This window comes from Botryllus schlosseri, chromosome 2 (assembly GCF_051294905.1).
Source record: "Botryllus schlosseri isolate E-star chromosome 2, Bs_hap1, whole genome shotgun sequence".
In the NCBI taxonomy this organism is placed as follows: Eukaryota; Metazoa; Chordata; class Ascidiacea; order Stolidobranchia; family Styelidae; genus Botryllus; species Botryllus schlosseri.
Window position 1 is genome coordinate 17,839,354 of NC_137237.1, and position 22,692 is coordinate 17,862,045.

General features: G+C 41.9%; 4 protein-coding genes across 4 annotated transcripts; 2 read left to right on the plus strand and 2 right to left on the minus strand.

Moving 5' to 3' along the window:
- Window positions 1-1,727: 1,727 nt before the first annotated feature.
- Window positions 1,728-6,089, minus strand: LOC145433924 (synergin gamma-like). The gene is made up of 2 exons (XM_080311178.1): window positions 2,558-6,089; window positions 1,728-1,902 (listed from the first exon to the last, which is right to left on the minus strand). The coding sequence occupies exon 1, from the start codon at window positions 6,085-6,087 to the stop codon at window positions 2,836-2,838; it is 3,252 nt and encodes a 1,083-aa protein (XP_080167304.1). The 5' UTR covers window positions 6,088-6,089; the 3' UTR covers window positions 1,728-1,902; window positions 2,558-2,835.
- A 66-nt stretch (window positions 6,090-6,155) lies between these two features.
- LOC145433925 (vesicle-trafficking protein SEC22b-like) lies at window positions 6,156-7,827 on the minus strand. Its single transcript, XM_080311179.1, has one exon. It carries the CDS (start codon window positions 7,418-7,420, stop codon window positions 6,773-6,775), a length of 648 nt encoding a protein of 215 aa, XP_080167305.1. The 5' UTR covers window positions 7,421-7,827; the 3' UTR covers window positions 6,156-6,772.
- Window positions 7,828-14,489: 6,662 nt separating this feature from the next.
- Window positions 14,490-16,005, plus strand: LOC145433931 (gamma-secretase subunit APH-1A-like). The gene has a single exon (XM_080311185.1). The coding sequence runs from the start codon at window positions 14,668-14,670 to the stop codon at window positions 15,394-15,396; it is 729 nt and encodes a 242-aa protein (XP_080167311.1). The 5' UTR covers window positions 14,490-14,667; the 3' UTR covers window positions 15,397-16,005.
- Window positions 16,006-16,041: 36 nt separating this feature from the next.
- Window positions 16,042-22,279, plus strand: LOC145433927 (GPI-anchor transamidase component PIGT-like). Its single transcript, XM_080311181.1, has 11 exons — window positions 16,042-16,228; window positions 16,716-16,893; window positions 17,938-18,065; window positions 18,124-18,224; window positions 18,969-19,058; window positions 19,297-19,381; window positions 19,468-19,680; window positions 20,669-20,863; window positions 20,925-21,090; window positions 21,381-21,566; window positions 21,938-22,279. The coding sequence occupies exons 1-11, from the start codon at window positions 16,063-16,065 to the stop codon at window positions 22,047-22,049; spliced, it is 1,620 nt and encodes a 539-aa protein (XP_080167307.1). The 5' UTR covers window positions 16,042-16,062; the 3' UTR covers window positions 22,050-22,279.
- The last annotated feature ends 413 nt before the right edge of the window (window positions 22,280-22,692 follow it).

The following is a 22,692-nucleotide window of genomic DNA, read 5'->3' on the forward strand; positions in this document are numbered from 1 at the left end:
TTCACTTCGCCACGAAATTATAGATGTATTGCGTAGTAAGCCAGCGCGAAGCGCGAAAATTTTCGATATTTTAAGATAAAATCGGCCAATAAGATCGGGAATTGCATATATATTGCTATCAATTTCTTGACCTCTATACTCAGTTGCTCACGTAATGAGATTTACCGGTAGAGGTGAGTCAGGTGTTGTCTTGGAAAATGTAGAGCCCGTAAATAATAATTAAACATCTTCGGGCAGGTGGACCCGTTGCTATAACTTTGTTACATGATGTTATTTCGTGACCTCCTGTCTGCTATATCAAAAATATACAATCGCCCAAACGTACTAAACTAAAAGATCTCACGATTTCAAATTGGTATTTCTTCACTGGCATATAAGTTTTCCCTGCGGGGTGGTATTTGTCTTGTGAGGTTCAGATTGCCAAGACAGGAACATTTAGGTGCCAGTCATTTAGGCGCCTATGGACTATTAAACCCACATGTATTTTGTATAAATAACGAAGTTTTCGGTCAGCATAAGGGCAGTCCCTTTCGGCCAAGGTTTTCTCGCTGCCGATCGTTCTGGCACACTTCTTGCAGTCGCGTGTTACATGGCCTAAAACTTTATGCGTCTTGGTGCGTCGTGGCGAGGTAATGGCCGACGCTGATATGCCCATTTCTATAAGTCATGCGTATTTTTTCTTGTGGGAAGAGTATAGGCCTACCCAATATTCAAGATGCTTGGCAGCTCGAAATCGCTCGCGGCGCGAAAAATTTTAAAAAAGTTGCTTAAATTTTCAAAAAATGCTCAATATTTTATGCTAATTCACGAAATAATTTTGGGCCCCCTTCGAGCTCGGCCCCCCCCCCAATTGGGGGGTTTGGGGTGCGGCAGTTACGGCCCTGGGTACAATACACTGCCCAACTGCACATCCGTGAGAATATAAACGCGTAAACTACATTCGTTCGATTTATATCAAACAACATGGTTGGTAAAGGTGAGCGGATCCGCAATGTAAGCACTGAGCTGTCTAAGAAGCAAAGATACACGTTAGCGGTCAAATTATTTGTGGTGTGAAAATGGAGAATGAGTGAAATGTACAATCAGCGAATGACTGGTTGCTTTCACTAATGACACCGGCGTATCGAGAACAACCCGAACATACATAAGATATGGTTATTTAATCGACACAGTTTACTTAATGACTTGAAATTGACTCGTGAATTTTGCTCCGAGTCACGAGTCAATCCACATTTTCGAAGCGCCGGGTCAAGTCAAGTCAAGTCATTTTTGCAAAGTGACTCGAGTCAAGTCACACGAAAAAGGTGACTCGAGTCATCCTAACACTGGTATTCAGTGCCTATATGTAGCTTAGGCTACCACCTCTGTGAGAGCCTTTCGTCGAAGCGAATCACATTGAAATCGCAGTAATTGGCATTCACCTCGACCTCGTGCCCGATGACACAGTTTTTGTTCGATGTTGATCTCTATTCCTCGGCTTTTTCCATTCCTAGTGAGTGCGTTCTTTCGTCGGGTCTATTTCTGGGCTTTTTTGTCGCCGTAGGAACAGCGACGCGGGGGAAGAGGAGCCCAGATAAATCTTCGACGCAGAATAGACTCCGGGCCACCCGGGTAGCAGGCGTTTATCGTCACCACTAGGCTACCCCATGTCTCTAAAGTGTCCCTACTAGCTGCTACCAACCCTATTTCAGCAATACACATTGAATTACAAAAGGATGTCTTCTCAATTGTCAGCGTGCGTAAACGTTTTCATTTATTGTGTCACTGTAATGAAAACGTACGATACCGGATAGGATCATGCGACCTCCGCGGAGCGGTGTTTATGTTCAGCTTACTGTCATGTGGGAGTCATATCAAAATCATACTCGCTGATGATAATCCTGTTGAATGAGTTAAGGAAATCTGAAAAATACGCATTGAAGAATTCCAAAACAACTTCACACGATTCTGAACAAAGGCAGAAAAATGCCTGCCAATCTACTCGAGAATTTAAATTCAACATCATCCGGCTTCTGAACTTAAAGGGGCACTGCGCTCTAAAAATGATGTGGTCTCAAATTGAAGGTAAAAACGAACAAAAATTTTTGGCCGCAGCCATTTCCTTCAGAACGCTATCGTAATGGAGCTGCAATTTATTGAAATTTCTACAAGACCAGCTGCTTAACCCGTTACATGGCACGATATCTTCACCGTCGCACTTGCTCGACGCGATTAGGCAGTCACGCAGAGAACGAACTTTAGATAGTTGTCAGCCGAAGTTATGAAGGAAATGTGTCTAAGTTTCGTTCTCTGTGTGACCGCCTTATCGCGTCGAGCAAGTGCGACGATGAAGACATCGTGCCATGTAACGGGTTAAGCAGCCGCGGCAGCTGGTCTTGTAGAAATTTAAATAAATTGCAGCTCCATTACGATAGCGTTCTGAAGGAAATGGCTGCGGCCAAAAATTTTTGGTCGTTTTTTAATTTCAATTTGAGACCACATCATTTTTAGAGCGCAGTGCCCCTTTAAGTTTTGATAGATATCAATATTTACCAAATTATTAAATATGAACATTCACGATCTCCAATCTCATCCGTCTTGTGAGAACAATAATTGATCCGAACACATTCTGAAAACCCCAAATACACAGATCTCAGTTCACGATGAGAAAATTCACAAGCATTCAAGGGCGTTATATCATTGAAATTGCACAATACACATACTAAGCAAAAAAACAATGCTACAGATTTTACAAATAGTATAAGAAAAGAATGAAAGCAGCTCGAGAGGTAATTTCCGATACCCGGAAAACAGGCGTATAGCAGACAGATGCTAGAGCTGGACAGAGTAGGCTTATCAGGACACAGCGGGAACTTCCAGGCGCGGTAATATCGGGGCGATCTGATTCAACCACAAATTAGCACAGGGAGAATGGTAAAACCGCCCGCAGTATTCCAATCCCGTTACGTCGGTAGACTCAGTGTCAAGCAAACACAGACTGCACGTAGAACACACCGGCCCCTCCGAATTCGAACGACCTCGGTGTTCCGGAGTTTTATGCACCGAAGGCGTGTACGGACAGAATCCCAACAAATTGTTCCATGCTATCTCGATCTCTTTGAGCAACAGCACCAAGTCGTCGTCCGTCAGTCTGATAATCTCCATACCTTTTCGAATACGTCTGGCCACCCCGTACACTTCGCTAGTGCACGCGATGAATTCCTTTCCGCGACTTGAATTCACAACCTCGTGGCAAACCGCCGGACTATTCAAAGCCGCAAATATATCTCCGGTCGATACGATTATATCCTTGCACGTCGTGAGACATCGACTCCAATGATCTACAAATACTTCTGTCGGATTCGAGGAACCTTCCATTCTCGCTTTTATCTGATTGCCTTCTTCTTCCCATTCGGCAGGCTCTGGCTTGAAAGAGTAAGCTGGCTCTGCTTCAAAGACAGTGGGCTCTAAACTCCAAGCAGCTGGCTTCGTGTCGTTTTTACGTTCTGTATCGGTACTGCCGGTTTCAAATGATGAAGTGTCGTCATTGATTTTGTGTTCAGTGATACTTGAGTCCTCTTCGCCGCAGGATTGATCAGCTTGATTTGACGTTGAAGTAGTGCTTTCGTTCGAATGTGCCGGTTTCAAATCGACGACACTCGATTTCACAAATTCGCTGAACGCCGTCGCGTCTTCGCTCGTTCTTTTGAACATGGCTTCCTTCTTTTTATGCGCCTCTACTTTAGCTTCCTCGAAATGACCGAACGCGTCAAAGTCGACAAGCGACGAGTCCCCTTCTTCAGGTTCTAAATCAAGGTCGTGCCGATCAATATTATCGTCGATTGGAGGCGGGGCTGTGGAAAAATCACCGAAATCATCATCGGATTCTGAGATTCTCGCACGTATTTTTGCAAGCTTCACTTTAAAAGGCGGTGGCTCTTTCGGACTGGCGGTAACAACAGGCTTTTTCTGGAACACCGGCGATATCGGGTCGTCCAAATCATACAGACCGTCGTCAGCACTTGATTTCGGTGGATTCGAACTGAATAGGATGGGATCTGAAGCTTTTTCTGCAAAAATGTTTGGAGTGGGAAGAGATGTCGTGCTGGCGCTAAAAAATAGATCCTCGGACGACTTGCCATTTCCAATAGAATTACTCAGAATTGTCTTCGATAAACTCGGTAATTCCAGGGATGTGACCGATTGTATGTCATCTGTTTTAGACATATTATTTGAAATAAACGATTTTTGAAAAGGTTCTGGCGCAAAGACAGGTACGGGAGGCACAGACTGAAAATTAGAAAAATCGTCTTCCACCGCAGGCTCATTGGTGCTACCGATTTCCACACCTCGCAAAACTGAATATTTATCAGCGCCGTCGGACTCTCCGTTCGAGCTGGCATCAGTCTTTTGCGAAGATACCGGATTGAGTTCTCGAAAAACAGAATACTTGTCCTTTTTTTCAGCCATTATAGTTGGTTGAACGGATATGGATGTGTTGCTCGTAGTGTTGTCAAGCCCCGGAAAAGCTGCAAACAAATTTGCGTCCTGCTTTGGTAATGGTGCTTGCTCGGCACTTTTAAAGTCGTCAAAATCGTCGTTATTAGTTTTCATTTCCGTAGTGTTCACTCTCTTTGGCTGCTGAGAACCAATGTTTAGCCTCCTAGCAGCAGAATGGAGCACTTTTGAGGAGGTGTCATCAAATTTTTTGAAGTCAATGCCTCCAAGTAATTGTTTCGGAGGTCTTTGGGGCGATAAATCTGTAGTGGAAATAGATTTTGGGCTATTCATAATGTCACGGTCAGGATAAGACGTGGTTTGCACTTTTTCGGCACCAGAAAATGTGGAGAAAGATTGGAAATCGTCAAAATCATCTGAAGCGGCCGCATTTTCAACTTTGACAGATTCAAATGCAGAAAACGACTGAAAGTCTGTAAATGCATCAGCACTGTTGGAGCTGACAGGTTTAGGTTGTGCTGAAACCAGCGGTTGGATTACGAACCCAGCAGTTTGATTTGTCGGATTTACAACAGGTGCCTGCAAGTTGACAAGTTCACTCAAGGCCGAGTTAGTCTTCTGAGGTAGCTTTATATCCGGCATCGGCGCTGCTGGTAATCTCATGACGTATCTCACAGTCAGATCCATTTCACCTTTTTGCGCCAATGCGATCAAGGCCAGTGCAGTGTAGACTTCTGTGAAAGTTAGCTGCCCAGGGCTAGATTGGTTTACAGCGGTCCATATATGTCCCAAAACATCCTTTGGTAGGCCAGAGCTCAAGAATATCGGATATAATAAACTTGTGTCTGCGAAACTATTGGAGGTGGCACAATGTTTCAGAACTTCTTTGTACAACTGCGGAATAAGATTGGGATTAGTCATCCACGCAGGCAAAGTATTTATACGTGGAATAGATGCAGGTGCAGGAGGATGGAAAACAGCATCGGCAATATAAGGTCGAGTTTGTCGGGCCTCTTGGAAATTCAAGTGAGACTGATGTCCGGGCATCAAGTGAGGATTTGAATTCTGATGTGAAGGATATTTAAGTGCAGTATCCGGGAACACATTGGGCTGAATAATGGATTGATAACTAGGCGGCATAACAGCACCAGGAGGAATGGCGTTAACGGATGGGCCGGTAGCAGTCACACCCTGCCAGCTTCCTGGAACATTTTGTTTGACGTTGGTCTGATTAAATGTTCCTGCCAAAGGAGGTTGAACAAACTGCTGATTATGACTGACACCAGAGCGATCTATTGGATGTAGGTTCAAGTTTTGATTACCTTGCGGTAAAACAGTTAGATTTTGCTGCCGCGCGTAAACATTAGGCGCTGTTACAGGCGCAATAAATTCGTTAGACTCCAGACTAAGATTCTTCCAATCGGCAGAGCTGGAACTTTGCTTCACTGCGGCGCCTTGTGGCCGTTTTCCGGCATGTCTGGCAGGTTGCTGGAACTTGAAGTTGGCTCTTTGGTTGGAGCCGGAAAGGTCAAAAGAGGATAATATCTTGGCATTCAAGTCGATAGGTTGCTTCACTCCACCTTGTGGTGCTGGCTTCACCGGAAGACTCTGCTTCACAGGAGCTTGCAGAAAATCTCCGAAATCGTCCATTGGCACAATTTAACACATCACAATCACTTGTAATTAAAATGTAAAAATTAGACTTGACACACAGCTAGCTGAAAATAAAATCACCGTACATTGAACTCAATGTTGATAATATTCCGTTCTTTCACTAACACGTCCTTCATGTCTAAGTGTTTACATAAATATCAAAACAACACATCAGTTAGAATATTTTATATAGAGAAATATCACCACTAGAAGAGCGATGGAGCAGATCGGAAATACAGTGATGGTCATACGGTAGGGAGTGCCACTGTAGTCTATATAGTGAATGCATGCATCATCACAAATTGAGAATCAGGGAGACATGAATATTTTCCACTCATGATAATTTACAAACAAAACACATCTTAGTTACCTTTCTATCATATATAGCCTATGTAATATGCATGCACTGCCATAACAATTGAAAACAACATACATTGTAATAATAATTGAAGCCGCATTCATAGTCATGTATGTTCTATCGATTCACCAGATCCAAAGAAGAGCTTGCATTTGCAATCTGGCAGTGATGGCAAGAAAGATATCGCACTGGTGGTATATATTCTCATAAAATTCGTATGACCAAAGAGAAAAGATTGCAGATCTATATCATTTTACAAAGTTTTCATAGCAAGCATTCAACATTGCATTGCCTATTTGTAGAAGATGTTCAGTAAATTCTCAATTAAAGCCACCAATACCTTATCCATATGAAAAAGATAATCAACAGCACCACAACCGCTGCTATTTTGGCATAGGCTGATCTCAGATTCAACGAATATGCATCTTGCTTATACTTCTGTGACAAAGTGGCAAGGTTACTAGCTTTGTTTCCAAGTTCATCGAGAGCTACTCCACGCTGCAGGACGTCATCAATGTTGGATACCATGATTCTTTGGACATCTTGTAGTTCGTTGGCGACATGTGATAAGTTATGCTTCGTCCTGGAATCTGCATAGCTCTTTTTTGTCTTTTGGATATATGTGTCAAACTCTATGAATGCATAGGGCCTTGCTACTGAAGTTACTCTGTTGCCATATTGCACAAAGAATTCTGATTGCAGTTCCTCTAAGAATGAAAACGCCAATTTTTTGCTGAATGCTCTCTCACATAGGACCAGGTAACATATTCCTTTTCCTATCATGTAGTGAAATACCAGAGGACCAGTTTCGATCGTGCATCGGTCTGGACTTTGCTGATTCAATTTTCGGAACAACATCTTGGCTTGATTTTGATAGTCTGTCAGACTACGTCCACCTTGTTCATCTTCTTGCATCGACGCAGCAAGGGGCAAGCCATCTGCCACACGGGCAATCATTGTCAGTAGAACCATGCTCGTTGGATAAATGTTTATATATAGCAATATTAATAATACCTTAGAAATATATATGACTTCAGTATTTCGGATATCATTAAAGATCTAATAAACACCTGCATTACTAATGAGTGTGGTATATGGACCATATGGTACACACTGTGCCGTACTACACATACACATTATACAACAGTCAGAACAGTGACTAGACTACACGACATAACCGTGGCCTAGTAGGCCATGACATAACACAACTCAAACAAATTTCAAAATTGGTGTAAGAAATAAAAGTGAATCCCATTGTTGTTCCATGTTCGTCTGCCACGTAGATACCTAGAACTACACGTCTCATCAAAGACCACTATGTTCTGAAATATCCTGAAGCAACAATTTTCCGGAAATTCATGAACAATTGAACATCAGATTTCGATTTGAAAAGCAATGAGATCATTACCAGCAATCATAAACAAGCCACGTACTGGGTTGATTATTTTGCATACTTATGTTGCGCATTATCGTAAGTATCAAATCTAGTAGCCTTATCACCAATCATTTCGACTGATGAGACTTTATTTTCACCGTAGATATCCATGTACGTCGGGCCGTAACTGCCACACTCCAAACCCCCAATTAGTGAGGACCGACATCGAAGGGGCCTAAAATTATATCGCAGATCAACGTAAATTATAGGAAGTGTCTATTCGTTCGGTCCGTTTATTTTGCGGGAAATTCATACTTCGCAATTTTCTTTGCGCCTGGCGCGATTTATAGAAATTAAATATCTACTTTTTAATATGTGCACCCTCATCGCCCCACGTAAAAAACACGGATACTAAATAAAACCGATAAATACCGCCGCTGAAAGCATCAATAATAAATATGTGGTCCATAGGCGGATGCGCCTAGGTGGCCGGTGCGGAATAGTCATGTGCTTACTATTTGAAGTCACCATACCTCCCTCAGCTCTACCGAAAAATCAGGTGGGTTGAGACAGGGTGAAAAGTTCATTGCAATATATGCGATTATCAATATTATAGACAAAATTCAAATCAGAAAATGAATATTTTTTGCGCTTCGCGACACTACGAACATGGTTTTTGAGTGCACTGAAACACCAAAACGTACTGTTATGGTGTCAGCATAGTGTCCTAGATGGTGTCGACACAAGCAAATCTCACGGCTCAGTGAAATTGTATCACGTCACAATTTCCATTTGGCTACAGGCAATTTGACGGTCATTTTTGACCGGCTTGCCGAGCATTAAATTTGGTAACACGAGTATCAATCAAAAGCTGACTCTGCACTGATCACGAAAATATAAATTTTATTCCGCTCGCGGCCCTGGAACCCCACAATCAGCTCCGAATTTTTCATCGTTTGGAGATTGGCATTGGGACGCAAGCCGTCCGCTCTTTTTCTCTTGAGCTACTCTCTTTTTCTCTTGAGCTACTCTCTCGTTTCGCCAGACAGCATTGTTGCATCCCAATGCCAATCTCCATAACAATGAAAAATTCGAGGCTGATTGTGGGGGCCGGTTCCAAGGCCGCGAGCGGAATAAAATTGATATTTTCGTAAACAGTGCAGAGTCAGCTTTCGATTGATACCCGTTTTACCAAATTTAATGCTCTGCAAGCCGGTCAAAAATGACCGTCAAATTGCCTGTAGCCAAATTGAAATTGTGACGTGATACAATTTCACTGAGCCGTGAGATTATTGGCTTATGTCGACACCATATAGGACGCTATTTACTTCGTTTCCATGCTCGGCCGACGGTCAGCCGAAAGGCCATGACGCATGCGTTGTGCATGTCGGCCGTGTTTCCATGACCAGGCGTAATCCGACCGTGACTTGGCCGAACTAGGTGGGCGAAGCGATCGCAATGACGTTTTTGGTAGGGATGGTGTGAACGTGAGGTTCACGTTCGCGTTCTGTGTGTGAACTTCGGAAATTTAGAGGTTCGAGTTCACAACAGAACCTTGGTAGGTTCTGCACTGTGAACCTTTTTCATATATTACAATTTTCACTTCATTATAACATCTTTCTTTGGTTCAAATTTATTGCATTTCAATTGTGGGCCACTCTATGCATGGCGATGGCAGCATTATAAATCAACACTAAACGAGCATGCACCTTGACAATCTCAAAAGTTGTACTTACTTTGTTACAAAAGTTTGCTCGGAATATCTAACTTTTCATTCGTAAATATTTAGTGACTCTCTGCTGTGAGTTTGACCCGCAATCACCCAACATCACGAACGAAAGACGTAGTCAGCGAATGATTCTTGTTCAATGTTCAACCAATCAATGAGATTGTTATCGTTTTCTGATGCAAAAAATCTAGCAGGCGTTACGGGGTCAATCTTAACTGCATCATTATAACCTAATCCGTGCGATTGAGGTGTTGGCTACTGCTATATCTCGTTAATGAGGTCGAAATTGTTGGCAAAGCGACGAAAGATATTGATTTTAAAGGGATTATTATGTCCTTTGATTGCTCAGTTGATACATTTAGCGACGTTTAAGACGCCAATATGTATTTCGGCATCGTGGCATTATGTGGCCCGAGTCGTCGCTAGGTACCGTGTACATTAATATAGGCTATCACTTCACCGAAAGATAGGGTTTGAATTAGCAATATGACGTAACGTGACGTCATGAGGCTCACGTTCGTGTTCACACAGAACCTTTAAAAAAGGTTCGCGTTCACACGAACCTGAACCTTTCAGAGGTTCACACCATCCCTAGTTTTTGGCTTACTTTATGTAATAATTTCATAATAATCACAAGATTGCGATAAATGACTCGGTAGGAATGAGCCTACTTTATGTAATCATTTCATAATAATCACAAGATTTCGATAAATGACTCGGTAGGAATGAGCCGAGATGACTTGTAGCGGTCATTCAGTCAAACAACACGCTTTGACCTTGAACACGTAGGCCTAAATCCATCCATCATGTAAAATGGTCATGATGGACCAACTGCTTAAAACTAACAGAAGATAGATGAACCAATTGCTTAAAACTAACAGAAGATAAAATAAAATGGAAAAAAAGATGAAAATTGGTGGAATATCTTAGTATGTGGGGGATATAGATATGGGATATCGTGGTTCAATAATTTCGAGCGCAGAATAGTAACTTGTCCAGTAGTCTACCGGTACTACTGTTTCGTCGTCATGATTCAGACATGAACTTCCAGTGTCCTGTTGATGATTTGCTTACAAGGGGAATGTGAATAAGTTCACCTAGTTTGTGATCAAACGGTATAGTTTGTATTGTACCCTTGTACCAGAACACAAACCCTCGAATTGTGGCAGCAGCGTATGTGATCATATCGCGAAGATTTCGGTAGCCTACGGGTAATTCGTAGCAGTACCGGTACTACTAAATTCCATTGCAATCATAATTAAATTCCGGGTTTTTTCAAGGCGTCCAAGATCCGCCCGGAGTGCAGCCACAGTTAATTTGATACGAAAAGTGTATTGTAAGTATAGCGAATACCAATTCGCTAATCCAAGACACGGCGCAAGCATGGCCGAAGGGCTAAGCCGAAGGATTCACTCGATGGCCGACGAGTCGGCCGACGTGGGTGTGCAATCTGCGCATGCGCAACAAAATTCTCTCGTTCGTCGGCCGAATCTCTCGAAAATGGGCCCATCGGCCGTGCATGGAAACGCAGTTTCTGATTTCACTGAGCCGTGAGATTTGCTTGTGTCGACACCATATAGGACACTATGGTGTTAGCATCCGACGACGTGGGGGGTCGTGTGGCAAGATAGCGCAGTGGTATGATCCGCGGCTGCAACACCAATGGGTGCGGGTTCGAGTCCGACCGAGGTCGACTTCCGAATTCCGATACCTAAGTGTTGGAGGTTTACCTAGGCTCCTCCTCGCCACATCATCCGCGTCAGCGGTGTCTTACAAAAGCGTAGAGGTGGGCCGTGCTATAAGTCGGCAGTTACGGAAAATATGAAGAACATCGGCCTGGTGTAAATGACCATAGCAGTCGACAAACACCATGAATACCCCAAAAACAAACAAACGTGGGGGGTCCGAGGGTCCGGGGCCAAATCCCCTAGAAGTATTTGGCGTGTTTTATCAAATGATCTAATATTGCCATTAATTTACAACTTATTCTAACGAATAAACGAAAACCTACTATCTTATACTAGTATGTGACTGCTAATAATAACATTTCCATTATAGGAAATACTCTCGCCGACCTGCTCGCTACAAATTCGACAGTTCCAAAGTTTTTTGTCATATTATTCCACAATTTTCAAACTTTAGCATTTAGCAGACAAAGGGTGCGTTTGGTTAAATATTTACGAGCAGAAATTCTCGCAAAAATCCACAGTGAATCCATCAAATGCGAACCTATTCGCAACAATGGTCCTTTCGAGGGAGATCGCGTAGTGGTGGCCGTCGGCGGACCAGATTCAAGTCCCGCCGTCAGAGGTTATTCTGGGCTCCTCGTCCCCGCGTCGCTGTTCTTACAGCCACAAAAAAGTCCAGAAAATAACCCAATGAAAAACGAAAAACAGACAAGAGCAAGAGAGAGCGTCTAACAAAAGATCGACGAATATCCGACACTCGACGAGCATGCTGTACACATTATAATTGAAATATAAGCAATTTCTACTGAATGAATACTATTGTAAGTCCTCAAGATTACCGGACCACGATCTGACCAATCGATCTCGCCTTCTCTGACATGCCACCTCATTCTGTCGCTTGCTTTTCTATATTATCTTATTTTACTTTTCATTCAGTATTCATGCATCCTCTTTACATCGCCTAGGTCAGGAGTTGTCAAACTGGAGCATTTTGAGGTGGGCCGCAGAATTAGTGAAAGTTTAGTTACATTTTTTATGTTTTATTCGCTCAAAAATCGATTCGTATTATGAAATTATACGTAAGCTATTCATTAAACTCATTTTCATCCGGCTCTGATGAGACGTTGGCACGTATGGACTGGAGTCATGGTAGTAAAGGGCGCACCACCGCGACGAATCGTATTGGATTTAGGATTTAGCGCAGCACATCAATCTTTGAAGTCCGTTTGAAACGTACGGCCTTGAAATCATTGCACAAAATGTAAGAATAAGAGTCACATGAATTGATTGTATCATTGGAATGAATCTTCTGATATCGCAACTTTAGTAGGGAAGACATAGGCCTATACCAGTGGTCGGGAACCTTTTTTGTCGGAAGAGCCATATTGGCCCTATTTTTTCGATCTCCACTACCAAAGAGCCATATATGCCAATCAACTGTTACGTCACAATTTGAAATTCGTGGTGTCATGGTAGCACTAATTCAAACTCACTACATGGGATTTCACGTTTGCGCCACGGTGTTTTACAAAAAGCCCAGAAGGGGGCCGTGCTATAAGTTACAGAATAAAAATGGAGAATATCGGCCTGTTGTAAATGACCATAATAGTCGACAAACACCATGAATACCTCGAACAAACAAAACAATGAATCGCAATTCATCGTAAGTAGCGTATAATTTATTATTTGTAACTGTTATAAATCGAATGTGACTGTCACATTGATTCCGAACATCTAAATACTTATCGACTTCTCAATTCTCAAAGTATTCGGTGGTAACATAACGTTGCGCTACACGCATACATTTATCGCCGGTACTACACAGAACGTGAAACGTGGATAGCTATGGCGTTTGTAACTCGAGTTAGTAATTGTGAATCTCACATCCACAACAGTTCATTTCGCGCCGTAGATCAGGAAGACAATGCGTATTTGGAAACTGCGTTTTGAAATGGGCGTCGCCATGTCTGCTATGCTCTTTGAATCAACGTATTCCACAATTCAAGATTTCGATTCGGATACACAGCCCCTCGCCAGGAGGTTTGACTCACAACTGTCACCAGTCACTTCGATGGCGTGGGTTCGAATCCCATCGATGCCACCACGCCAGGATACAGATTGGCTTTACCTCTCAAAGACATGTTTATACTGCCACGAGAATAATTCTTTTGGCCGTGATGAAAATATACCAACAAGTCGCTGCAATATTGATAAATTTAGTACAAAAATAAATATCTGGCAAAGAGCCATATTTTATACCCGAAAGAGCCATATATGGCTCGCGAGCCGTAGGCTCCCGACCACTGGCCATACAGCGTGTACAGTGTACATACAGCGTGCATATTAAAAAATTCTTCCTCCGCGGTCTCTGCAGTATTCCATTCACCAAAGAAATGTTTGAAGCTGGCTCAGAATGCTGGTTATATTATTCCCCACCATAGTCGAACTAAAACCCCAATCACGCAGTGGATGCGGGGGTTAGATCATTGGTTTCGCGACGTGAATGTGAGTGGAGCAGCGGACGGCCATAATATACACCAGAATTATACGATCTACCAGTGCCGTAACTTCCGCACCCCAAACCCCCAATTGGGGGAGCTCGAATGGGCCGAAAACGAATTCGATGGTCATTTCTTTGAGAAGATTTATTTAATCGAATATTTTCGTCGCGCCTGGCGCGATGCAATATTACTGGCGTTCTAGGTTGAAATATTTTTAGTAGTAAGATAAAATGCGGATGTTTTAGAGAAGTATAGGCATATAGGCGCCGGCGATTACCACGCATTGACTCTAAGGATAAGAGGTGGGTCACAGAACTTTTTCGAACCACGGCCGAAGAAAGGTTGAGAAACCCTGGCCTAGGCCAAGGCAGATGTCTGATTTCAAAGACTACTCCAAGTCGTTTCGACATTGTATTGCAATTTGAACTGAACTGATAAAATTGCAAATATACCGAACCAAAGAAAATCATCAAAAATAATGTGACAGCGGACACTAGGCCGAGGTGGATGCCAGATCACGAGACCGCAGCTGGTCGGTTCGGTATCTTCCGATCTGTCCATTACATAGCATTGCGTCTTCTATATCGTATTGTAGCCTACATCGTGTGGGCACATGAAAACTGAATCTGACGATTATTGATAAAGGTTCGCGTCGCAACTACTAAGGTCCGGTAGAGATCCGTGGTTCGTCATTTCTTGGAGCAGGTTATGTTTATATAGCTCAGTGGTTGAGATTGAGGAGTGAACATTGAACAGAACAATGATCAATTGATCATATCTCTCTCTGGTATGTTGCAGACCATTATACGTTTACAATCTCTGTAGTTGCACTTGTTGGAAAATATACCAGTTCAATTTAGGCAAGTGCTACGGACGAAAAGAAAAGTGAATGAGAGCCTGGATGTAAAGAGTCGCATACTTGAGTCATGACTTCGTTAGTGTTTTGGGGCTGTTTGTTCACTGCTTTCGGACCAGCTGCATCCATGGTGGTGTTGACGATCGCCAGATACCCTCTCCGGGTTATCCTTCTCGTCGTCGGGGCTTTCTTCTGGCTGGTTTCGCTGTTGCTAACATCACTGCTGTGGTTAGCAGTCGTGCCACTCCGTGAGGAAGCAGCCTTCGGACTATTCATTGGAGTAATGCTCCAAGAAATACTGAGGTTTTCAATGTTAAAACTGATGCACAAAGCAGATGCTGGACTAGAGGATTCATTGAGCGAGGAAGAAAAGAAGTCAATCGCCAGACATAGACTGCCTTATGTCATTGGACTCGGATTCGGACTAATGAGTGGATCGTTTTCTATTCTCAATCTCCTCTCGCTGGCACACGGACCTGGAAATGTTGGAATCAACGGGAATTCTTCCAACTTTTTCCTCATGTCTGCTTTGTTAACTAATGCGTTTGTACTTCTGAATACCTTCTGGACCGTAATTGTGTACGATGGATTGTCTAAACGAAAATATTTGTCTGTAATTATTGTGATTTCTTCTCATTTTTTACTTTCTGGACTTACTCTCCTCAATACTGATGGCGATTTGTATATAATTTCCTTGGTTTTTTCATATGTTTTCCTGTTCTTGATGATGTCATGGTCATTTAAAATTGTTGGAGGGTCTTTGAACAATCTTAAAACTGTCATCTCATCGCTATGTTGAAAGGATCAAAGCTGAAAGACCAACCACAGTAATAACTTGTAGGCCTGCTGATTGTAACATATTTTCATATATAATACCTAATATTCAACTGTTGGGGGTAATAATTAGGCTACTTCATGATTAAGATCAACAGAGAGACATAATTTCTCATTGCTGTGTAAGACTCATCACTTCCAGAGCAATGAAGTGAGAAAGATGGTTGTGTCTTGTACATGAGTAATTGCATTATTGTTGCCAGAATCGATAAGCCCATATATATTTTTGTCATAATTAGAATGTTGGTATGTTATGATCATGATGTAATTTTTCTAGAATTGATTGTCATGCCCATTGCCATGACCCACCGGATGTCACACATTTAGATTCAAAACTTTCGTCCAAATTCAATGTGTCGTGAATTACCATATGGGAAAATTGGTAATATTGAAGTTTGATCTGCGTATTGATTCTCAAATAACATATCTATCAGAAAGAATGCATGAGCAGTACATCTGTATGTTGGCCTACCAGGAGTATTTGTAGAAATTGCAACTAGGGGATTTCAGTGCCCATACACTTTCCAATGACCGTTTATCATACAAATTGTTGATGATATCTTTTGTACTCCAGCAGGTTGAGTAGTTGAATCTTACTTATTTATCAAAATGTGATGCAACTGTCGAAACAATGCATAGACTAGATCTCTGTGTGTGTTTGTTTGTGATCATTTGTGGTATAGGCTCTGCGACGGACGTGGCCGAGGAAAGCTTGACACTGAAGGTCACAAATCAAGCCCAGCTTTATACAGTTTTCAACTTCTCAGTTATTACAAGCTATGCAGGGGCTGCGGAAGGTAATAATAATACACTCCTTAATTTTCTTGCTTTGTTATCGCTGTTTGTGTTCGGCGTTGAAGAACCCCTTGAAGGGCCAAATATTCAAACTTATGAGTATGGTACTAAAAAAACAAATTGTATTTATTTTTGTGTTACACATGATTTGAGATATATATATTTTCTGGTGTCACAGCCAGAGGTGGTCAGTAATGAAGTACTTCTACTTTTTGAAGTACTTGAGGTAGATTTTGCCTACTCGAACTACTTATTGAGTAGTTATGATTTTAGACTACTTCTACTTCTACTTGACAGTTTTCAGTTTCTTATGCAAAAATATTTGTGTACAATATCTACTCACTTACTTGTAAACCGCCACTCTTACTTCTACTTGAGTAGAAATTCCGGCGTTACTTCTACTTCCACTTGAGTAGCGGCGGTGACTACTTTGACCACCTCTGGTCACAGCAAACCGTGAAATTTTGATCTTATCTTTCTTTGTTCCAGGCTACCATTATCACCTTTTCCCCCGAAACATCGGTAATTTGGTGAAGAAATACAGTGTCGCCGAGTTTCATTTGTCGATGACGCAAGGTCTGTGGAGATATGAAAACTGGGGATATCCGGATTTTTCAGCCCCACCTGGGGCTCAACTCTGGGTTTGGTTTCAGCATGGTGTGAAAGAGTGAGTCAACGTCTTTATTAAAGGTTCACTGCACTCTAAAAATGATGTGGTCTCAAATTGAAGGGCAAAACGAAAAAAAATTTGGCCGCAGCCGTTTTTTTCAGAACGCCACCGTAATGGAGCTGCAATTTATTGAAATTTCAATAGCAACTTCACGCTGGATCAGTCACGCAGAGATCGAACTTTATATAGTTGTCAGCCGATGTTATGAAGCAAATATGTCGTACATGCCCTATGTCCTAAAGAAATAGAATACACTAGGCCCGATTTTGATATAAATATCCTGACTGAACATCTTCCGTTGAACGCAGTATCTAAACCACCTTGGCGTGTACGACGTATTTTCTTCATAACAACTGACAACTATATAAAGTTCGATCTCTGCGTGACTGATGGAGCATGAAGTTGCTATTGAAATTTCAATAAACTGTAGCTCAATTACGGTGGCGTTCTGAAGAAAACAGCTGCGGCCAAAATTAGTTTGTCGTTTTGCCCTTCAATTTGAGACCACATAATTTTTAGAGTGCAGTGCCCCTTTAACTAGATATCGTGAATGTGGTCTCTAAACATTTTTTGTTACACGTAATGTGCTTTAATATTGACTAGGGTAGATTGGTCTGGCATCTAGGGTAGGTTGTCTCGATGCCTACCTTTGTCATCATAATATAATTTGTGCAGCAGCGGTATCTCTTGAGATACTTGAAAGTTATGAGCATACATGAAATTCAAGCGATAAAATATCTTGCTCAATTCTAGAATCCAGTATTTGTGCTATCTCTCACCCAACCACTTACCACCAACACATAGCCATCCTAAATACTTCAGGGTTATGCGAAATAATTCTTGTTGTTTTCCCCGTTACGCATTGACTGCACTAGATGTGTGATGTCTTGAAAATCTCTTGCATGGTCGAAGGCCCAACAGCATGAAACTACTCACTATAGTCTATAGGTGCTTGATTTTGATTTGATTAAAATTATAGTTTTAAATTTTGATTAAAGATGTATTTTCACGTTGGAAAACCGTTTGTGTATTTTTGTCCAGTGTTGATGCAGCTTGGAGAGGTTTCGCCAACGCGCTATCTGGATTGCTCTGCGCTTCGCTGAATTTCATCGGTAAAACCGAAACTGTGATCCCAGAGCTATCATTTCAGCCAGAAGGCTATCTGTCAGGTATAAGCTTGAAATGAAATTTCGTCTTTCGTAAATCCGATGGCCAATTTTCAAATAGGCGAAAATAGGCATTATATAAGGTATGCAGTACTGCCGAGGGAGAATCTATGCACTGAAAACCTCACACCTTGGTTGAAGCTGCTTCCTTGTGGATCAAACGTGAGTTTTGCCAGTTGATGAGTTTTGGTTGTGGCTCGGCCGTGATTCGATTGTGTTTAGAGTCCTTACTTGCAATTCTGTATGATATACACAGATGTGGTCAAAGTAGTCAGCGTTTCCACTCAAGTAGGAGTAGCATTTTTAAGACCTGTCCAAATTACTTCAAGTAGAACTAGAAAATGAAAGGTTTGAAAAGAAATCAATCTATTTCAAAAATTAGCGAGCCATCAAAGGGTCACACATCTGTTGTAGTTGATCAAAAGTGGCTACTTTCGAAGAAAAAAAATGGTAACTGTGCATTGGTGGAATCCTCGGAAGTATATTTTTAGTATCTGTGCTACAGCCGGGTTCGATTTTACACGGTTCTTATGATAATGTCACTCATGAGTGATGTAAACTCATTCTGACACTACTTTCAACTTTCTAAAATCCAAATTCAAAAAAGTAAGCAGTATTGCAGAAGAACAGTACAATTAGAAGTGGCTCGTGCAGGCAAAAGATTGTAAAAGGAGAAGTACTTCGTTACTGACCACCTTTGGATATACCTATTTGAAAGATCCGTCCACAAGCTGTACTATTGCTGTATGACTGCTAGCATATTGTCAATACTTGTCTAAATGCAATTTTCGGAATACTCTGGTTCATAGAATTATAGAGTGCCATAACAGCACCAGTAATGAGGTTTGGAACAATATCGATATTTAATGCGATCCGAAAAATGTAACGAATATTTTACTATCACAGAACGGGATATCACGCTTGATTGACCCGGCAAATCTTCACCATAGCAGATTTCTTTCGCTCGGACTGGACTTCAAATACACCTGCACGGAGGTGAGAATTTACTGTGCTACATAGGGCTCTGTCATGTAGATGTAGCAGCCTGAGCTAGATCCACTACTTGGGCTTGAGTACTGACAGTAATCAGCAGTTCATCAGTTTTGGCAATTTCAATGCTAGGAACGATATAAATTCAACGGTTGACTTTTAATTTGCTGTTCAAGAGGTTGATATTACATTGTATTTTGACTTCAAAAACTTATGCTATATGTTGAAGAGTGTCATCTTGCAGGAGATATGTACTCGCAAAAGAATGGAACTTTCCCAGTCCGTCTCGACTGTCTTTGACCTGCAACTTGGTCCTAAGAACAAACCAGGTATAGAATAATAAGAATAACTCACTTTTCATTGCTAGAAAACTTCGATTCAGACCGATAAAGCAAATTATAAATAAAATTTCTAGATTTTTCAATTGAAGAAGTTCTGGGAAGGAGGTTAAAAGGAACGTGCCCCCTGGCAAGCAAGAGCCTGGTCAAATTTGTAGTTCCGGATAATGTGATCCTGCAACCGTTGCCGACTTACAGCGACGGAAATTTGCGAGTGTACGATTTGGTGTCGATGAAAAAAACCGGGAACATCAAGGCAAAATGGAGTAATGCCGCTGTTTCCTCATCGGGTGTGTGGTAATTCACCGTTGTCACTCAAGGTTATCATCTTTTTGCAGTCTTTTATGACTGCCCTGCTCCCTAGTATTATATGTGTCATGCTGAATAGCCTAGCAGGGCTGGACATTGAACAACTTCAGCGAGTCAACGCGTGTGTTATACCCGGAACCAGTCAAAAGTGGTCATCGTTGGTACTCAAGTGGCAGAAGTAAAAGTAACGCCATATATTTATACACAAGTAAGAGCGGAAGTAACGGCTTCCAAGACATATGAAAACTACTTGATGAGGTAGTTGTAGTGAAGATCTGAAAATTACTTACTTGAGTCGCACATTCTATTAGCAGCTGCTTAATGACACTACTATTTCAGGGTTGTAATGACTCAAGTCACGATTTTATGATGACTCGAGTCATTTTCTCAAAATACGGAAATGACTCGACTCGAGTCAATCTGTGTATTGACTCGACTTGGAACCAAGTCATATGACTCGAAACTTAGACGACCAAGACCAACATTTCATTGTAATTTCGAATAATAGTAAAGTAACCACACTTGGGATTTCGTGTATTGGTACTGGTACTTGCAAATACGACCACAGAAACTGCTTAAAGTGAGGAAAATTAGTATATTATAAATGCGAACCATTCGATATCACCAAACAGAGTTATAGAAAGTGGGTTTACAAGACTTTAACAGGAAACTGAGCAGTCAACACAATGACTTGGACTCGGACTCGACCCTCTTCCCGCTGACTTGCACTCGAACTTGACTCTGTGGTCAATTGAAAATGACTCGACTTGAGACAAAACTGTAAAAGTGAGATTGACTTGTGACTCGGAGCCATGTGACTTGGTTGCAACCCTGATCTATTTTACAAAATCCAAAGTGTAAAAATAATTAGTTTTGTCTAAAGAGCTGTTAGTAGCATAATATTGAATGGAGTGCCGTAATGATGAAAACTGAGAGTCTGAAACTCTCATGTACAACTATGGTATTTAGATGACATTCCGCATCTGCTAGCCCATTGCCACATCACCGGCATTGGCCAACAAGACGGAGGCATCCGATGTCAAATCGCAAACACTGCAAGCGGAAACGTGTCCTCGACTATCATGCAGACCGTGCCGTGGTTTCTTCAAGTCTATCTGCACACTCTTTCCGTAACTGATCAAAGCGGAAAGAAAATGGAAATAGGTAACCTGAGTGCTGTTCGAATTCTAACCTCCACAATATATCTTAATATGTGCCGTTTCAGGGGATCTCACTTTTCGGCCGGCGAAAATCAGGCAATCGCCCCATTTCATCGAATATCGCTTAGTTGTTCCCGAAAAATCTACTGTCGTTATTACTATGCAATTTACGAGAGGTTTTTTGACTTGGACCGAGCATCCGCCGGACGCGAATCATGGATTTTATATCGGGTGGGACTTTGCTGGATGTTTTGGAATTGTTATGCTACGTTTATCACGCAAACTGTGTTGCTAATTTAACGTACGGTTAAATTGAGAAGAGAGAGAAATGAATTTATATCTATCTGGGCATCTATGTTATCTGGATTTGGTTTTAGACATGGGATTTCGAATATTGGCTTCTTGCTACTTTGAGTGGATTTGATTTGAAATTATTGTGAAATGGAACCAAGATCTGTCGTTCACCTTGATCTAAAACAAAATTTGAAATTGAAAATACTGGATTCGTCTGTGTCGTTCAGGTCTACTGTGATTTCCGTGGACGGTCAGGAGATCGGACTTGGCCGTGAAGGCACTCAACGTATATATACTGAAATAATGCAAGTAATCATACCGGTGCCCGACTTCTCCATGCCGTATAATGTGATCTGTCTGGCCTGTACGGTGATCGCGATTGGATTTGGGTCACTGCACAATTTGACGACCAGGTGGGTTGAATTTGAAATATCGCAGCTTAAATCAGCTCCTCTACCTAGTATATGTTATGAGATGAAATACTTCTGTAGCGAAAGTGTTGGTCCATAGGTTGGTTGATCATAAAAATTGTGATAAGGTTCTTAAGGGTACATAACTACAATATGCTATTGTATGGTATATTGATGCATAAATGAACGGCTGACACTCGTCAGGGGAAAATTGTGATATTTCCAGACGTGGTCTAAGTAGATCCTGTGTCTTATCTAACAAAGCTATCCTATCTGTTTTTTTCATCCATATTACCCACATTAAAAAGCTTCAGTGACCAATGGACCATGCTAGTTTTTTATATCAGTAATCAAGTAGTTGAATTATTGTTCAGAATATTCAAGAAAGTGGATCCGGACGAAGCCGATCAAAGTTTGCTGTCTCGACTGAAGGGCCGTTTATCAGCTATTAAGACCAGGATCGTGGGTCAAGGCACTCCTCCGTGATTATTAGCGGCGACACGTCAAAGGTGTTTTCGTGCTTGTAACGACTGAGCTCTATTGCCTCGCTAGCCATACGCGTTGGAAGTATCTAAAGAAGATGGAGAGGGACATATTTTGTCAGCAAGTCGTAAACGGACGTTCTGTTTGCATTGACCGAATTGCGATACCAGCGAGATCTAATGTACCAGTGTGATAGCTTCATATGATGAAGAGAGATTGATTATCACACTGTATAGTTCGTGTTTTGTAACAGCAATGAAACTGGGATGATGGCGATGTTAAGCTAGTCGCACACTTAGTCATCGCAGAAGCTAATATCTCAGTAACAGCTAGTCGCACACTTAGTCATCGCAGAAGCTAATATCTCAGTAAGTGTGGGGTCGTCGGTGGCTTTCAGCATAGGTCCTCGATTTCAAGTAATAATGATTGTAAGGCTTGCCAAAGCTACGTCAGGCAGAAATTAGTAGTGTGGAGAAGGTTGGGATGGGATGTACCAGACCTTTTGTTAGTCAGTGACCAGACTGCGGTGTTTGAAATCGCAAGAGCGCAACGAAACTAGCAGCAGACAAGGTCTCTGCGCACAAAAAATCCGAAGTGATGACATTTTAATTACTCGCTACGGACTGTTGTCCAAGAGACCGCGCAG

Bases quoted from the DNA above. Each gene is read 5' to 3' on its own strand.
- LOC145433924 (XM_080311178.1), bottom strand. From the start codon at position 6,087: ATGGACGATTTCGGAGATTTTCTGCAAGCTCCTGTGAAGCAGAGTCTT.
- LOC145433927 (XM_080311181.1), top strand. From the start codon at position 16,063: ATGCATAGACTAGATCTCTGTGTGTGTTTGTTTGTGATCATTTGTGGT. The intron at 18,225-18,968 runs GTGAGTTTTGCC...TTACTATCACAG, and splicing joins TGCTTCCTTGTGGATCAAAC to AACGGGATATCACGCTTGAT. The intron at 19,059-19,296 runs GTGAGAATTTAC...GTCATCTTGCAG, and splicing joins TCAAATACACCTGCACGGAG to GAGATATGTACTCGCAAAAG.
- LOC145433925 (XM_080311179.1), bottom strand. From the start codon at position 7,420: ATGGTTCTACTGACAATGATTGCCCGTGTGGCAGATGGCTTGCCCCTT.
- LOC145433931 (XM_080311185.1), top strand. From the start codon at position 14,668: ATGACTTCGTTAGTGTTTTGGGGCTGTTTGTTCACTGCTTTCGGACCA.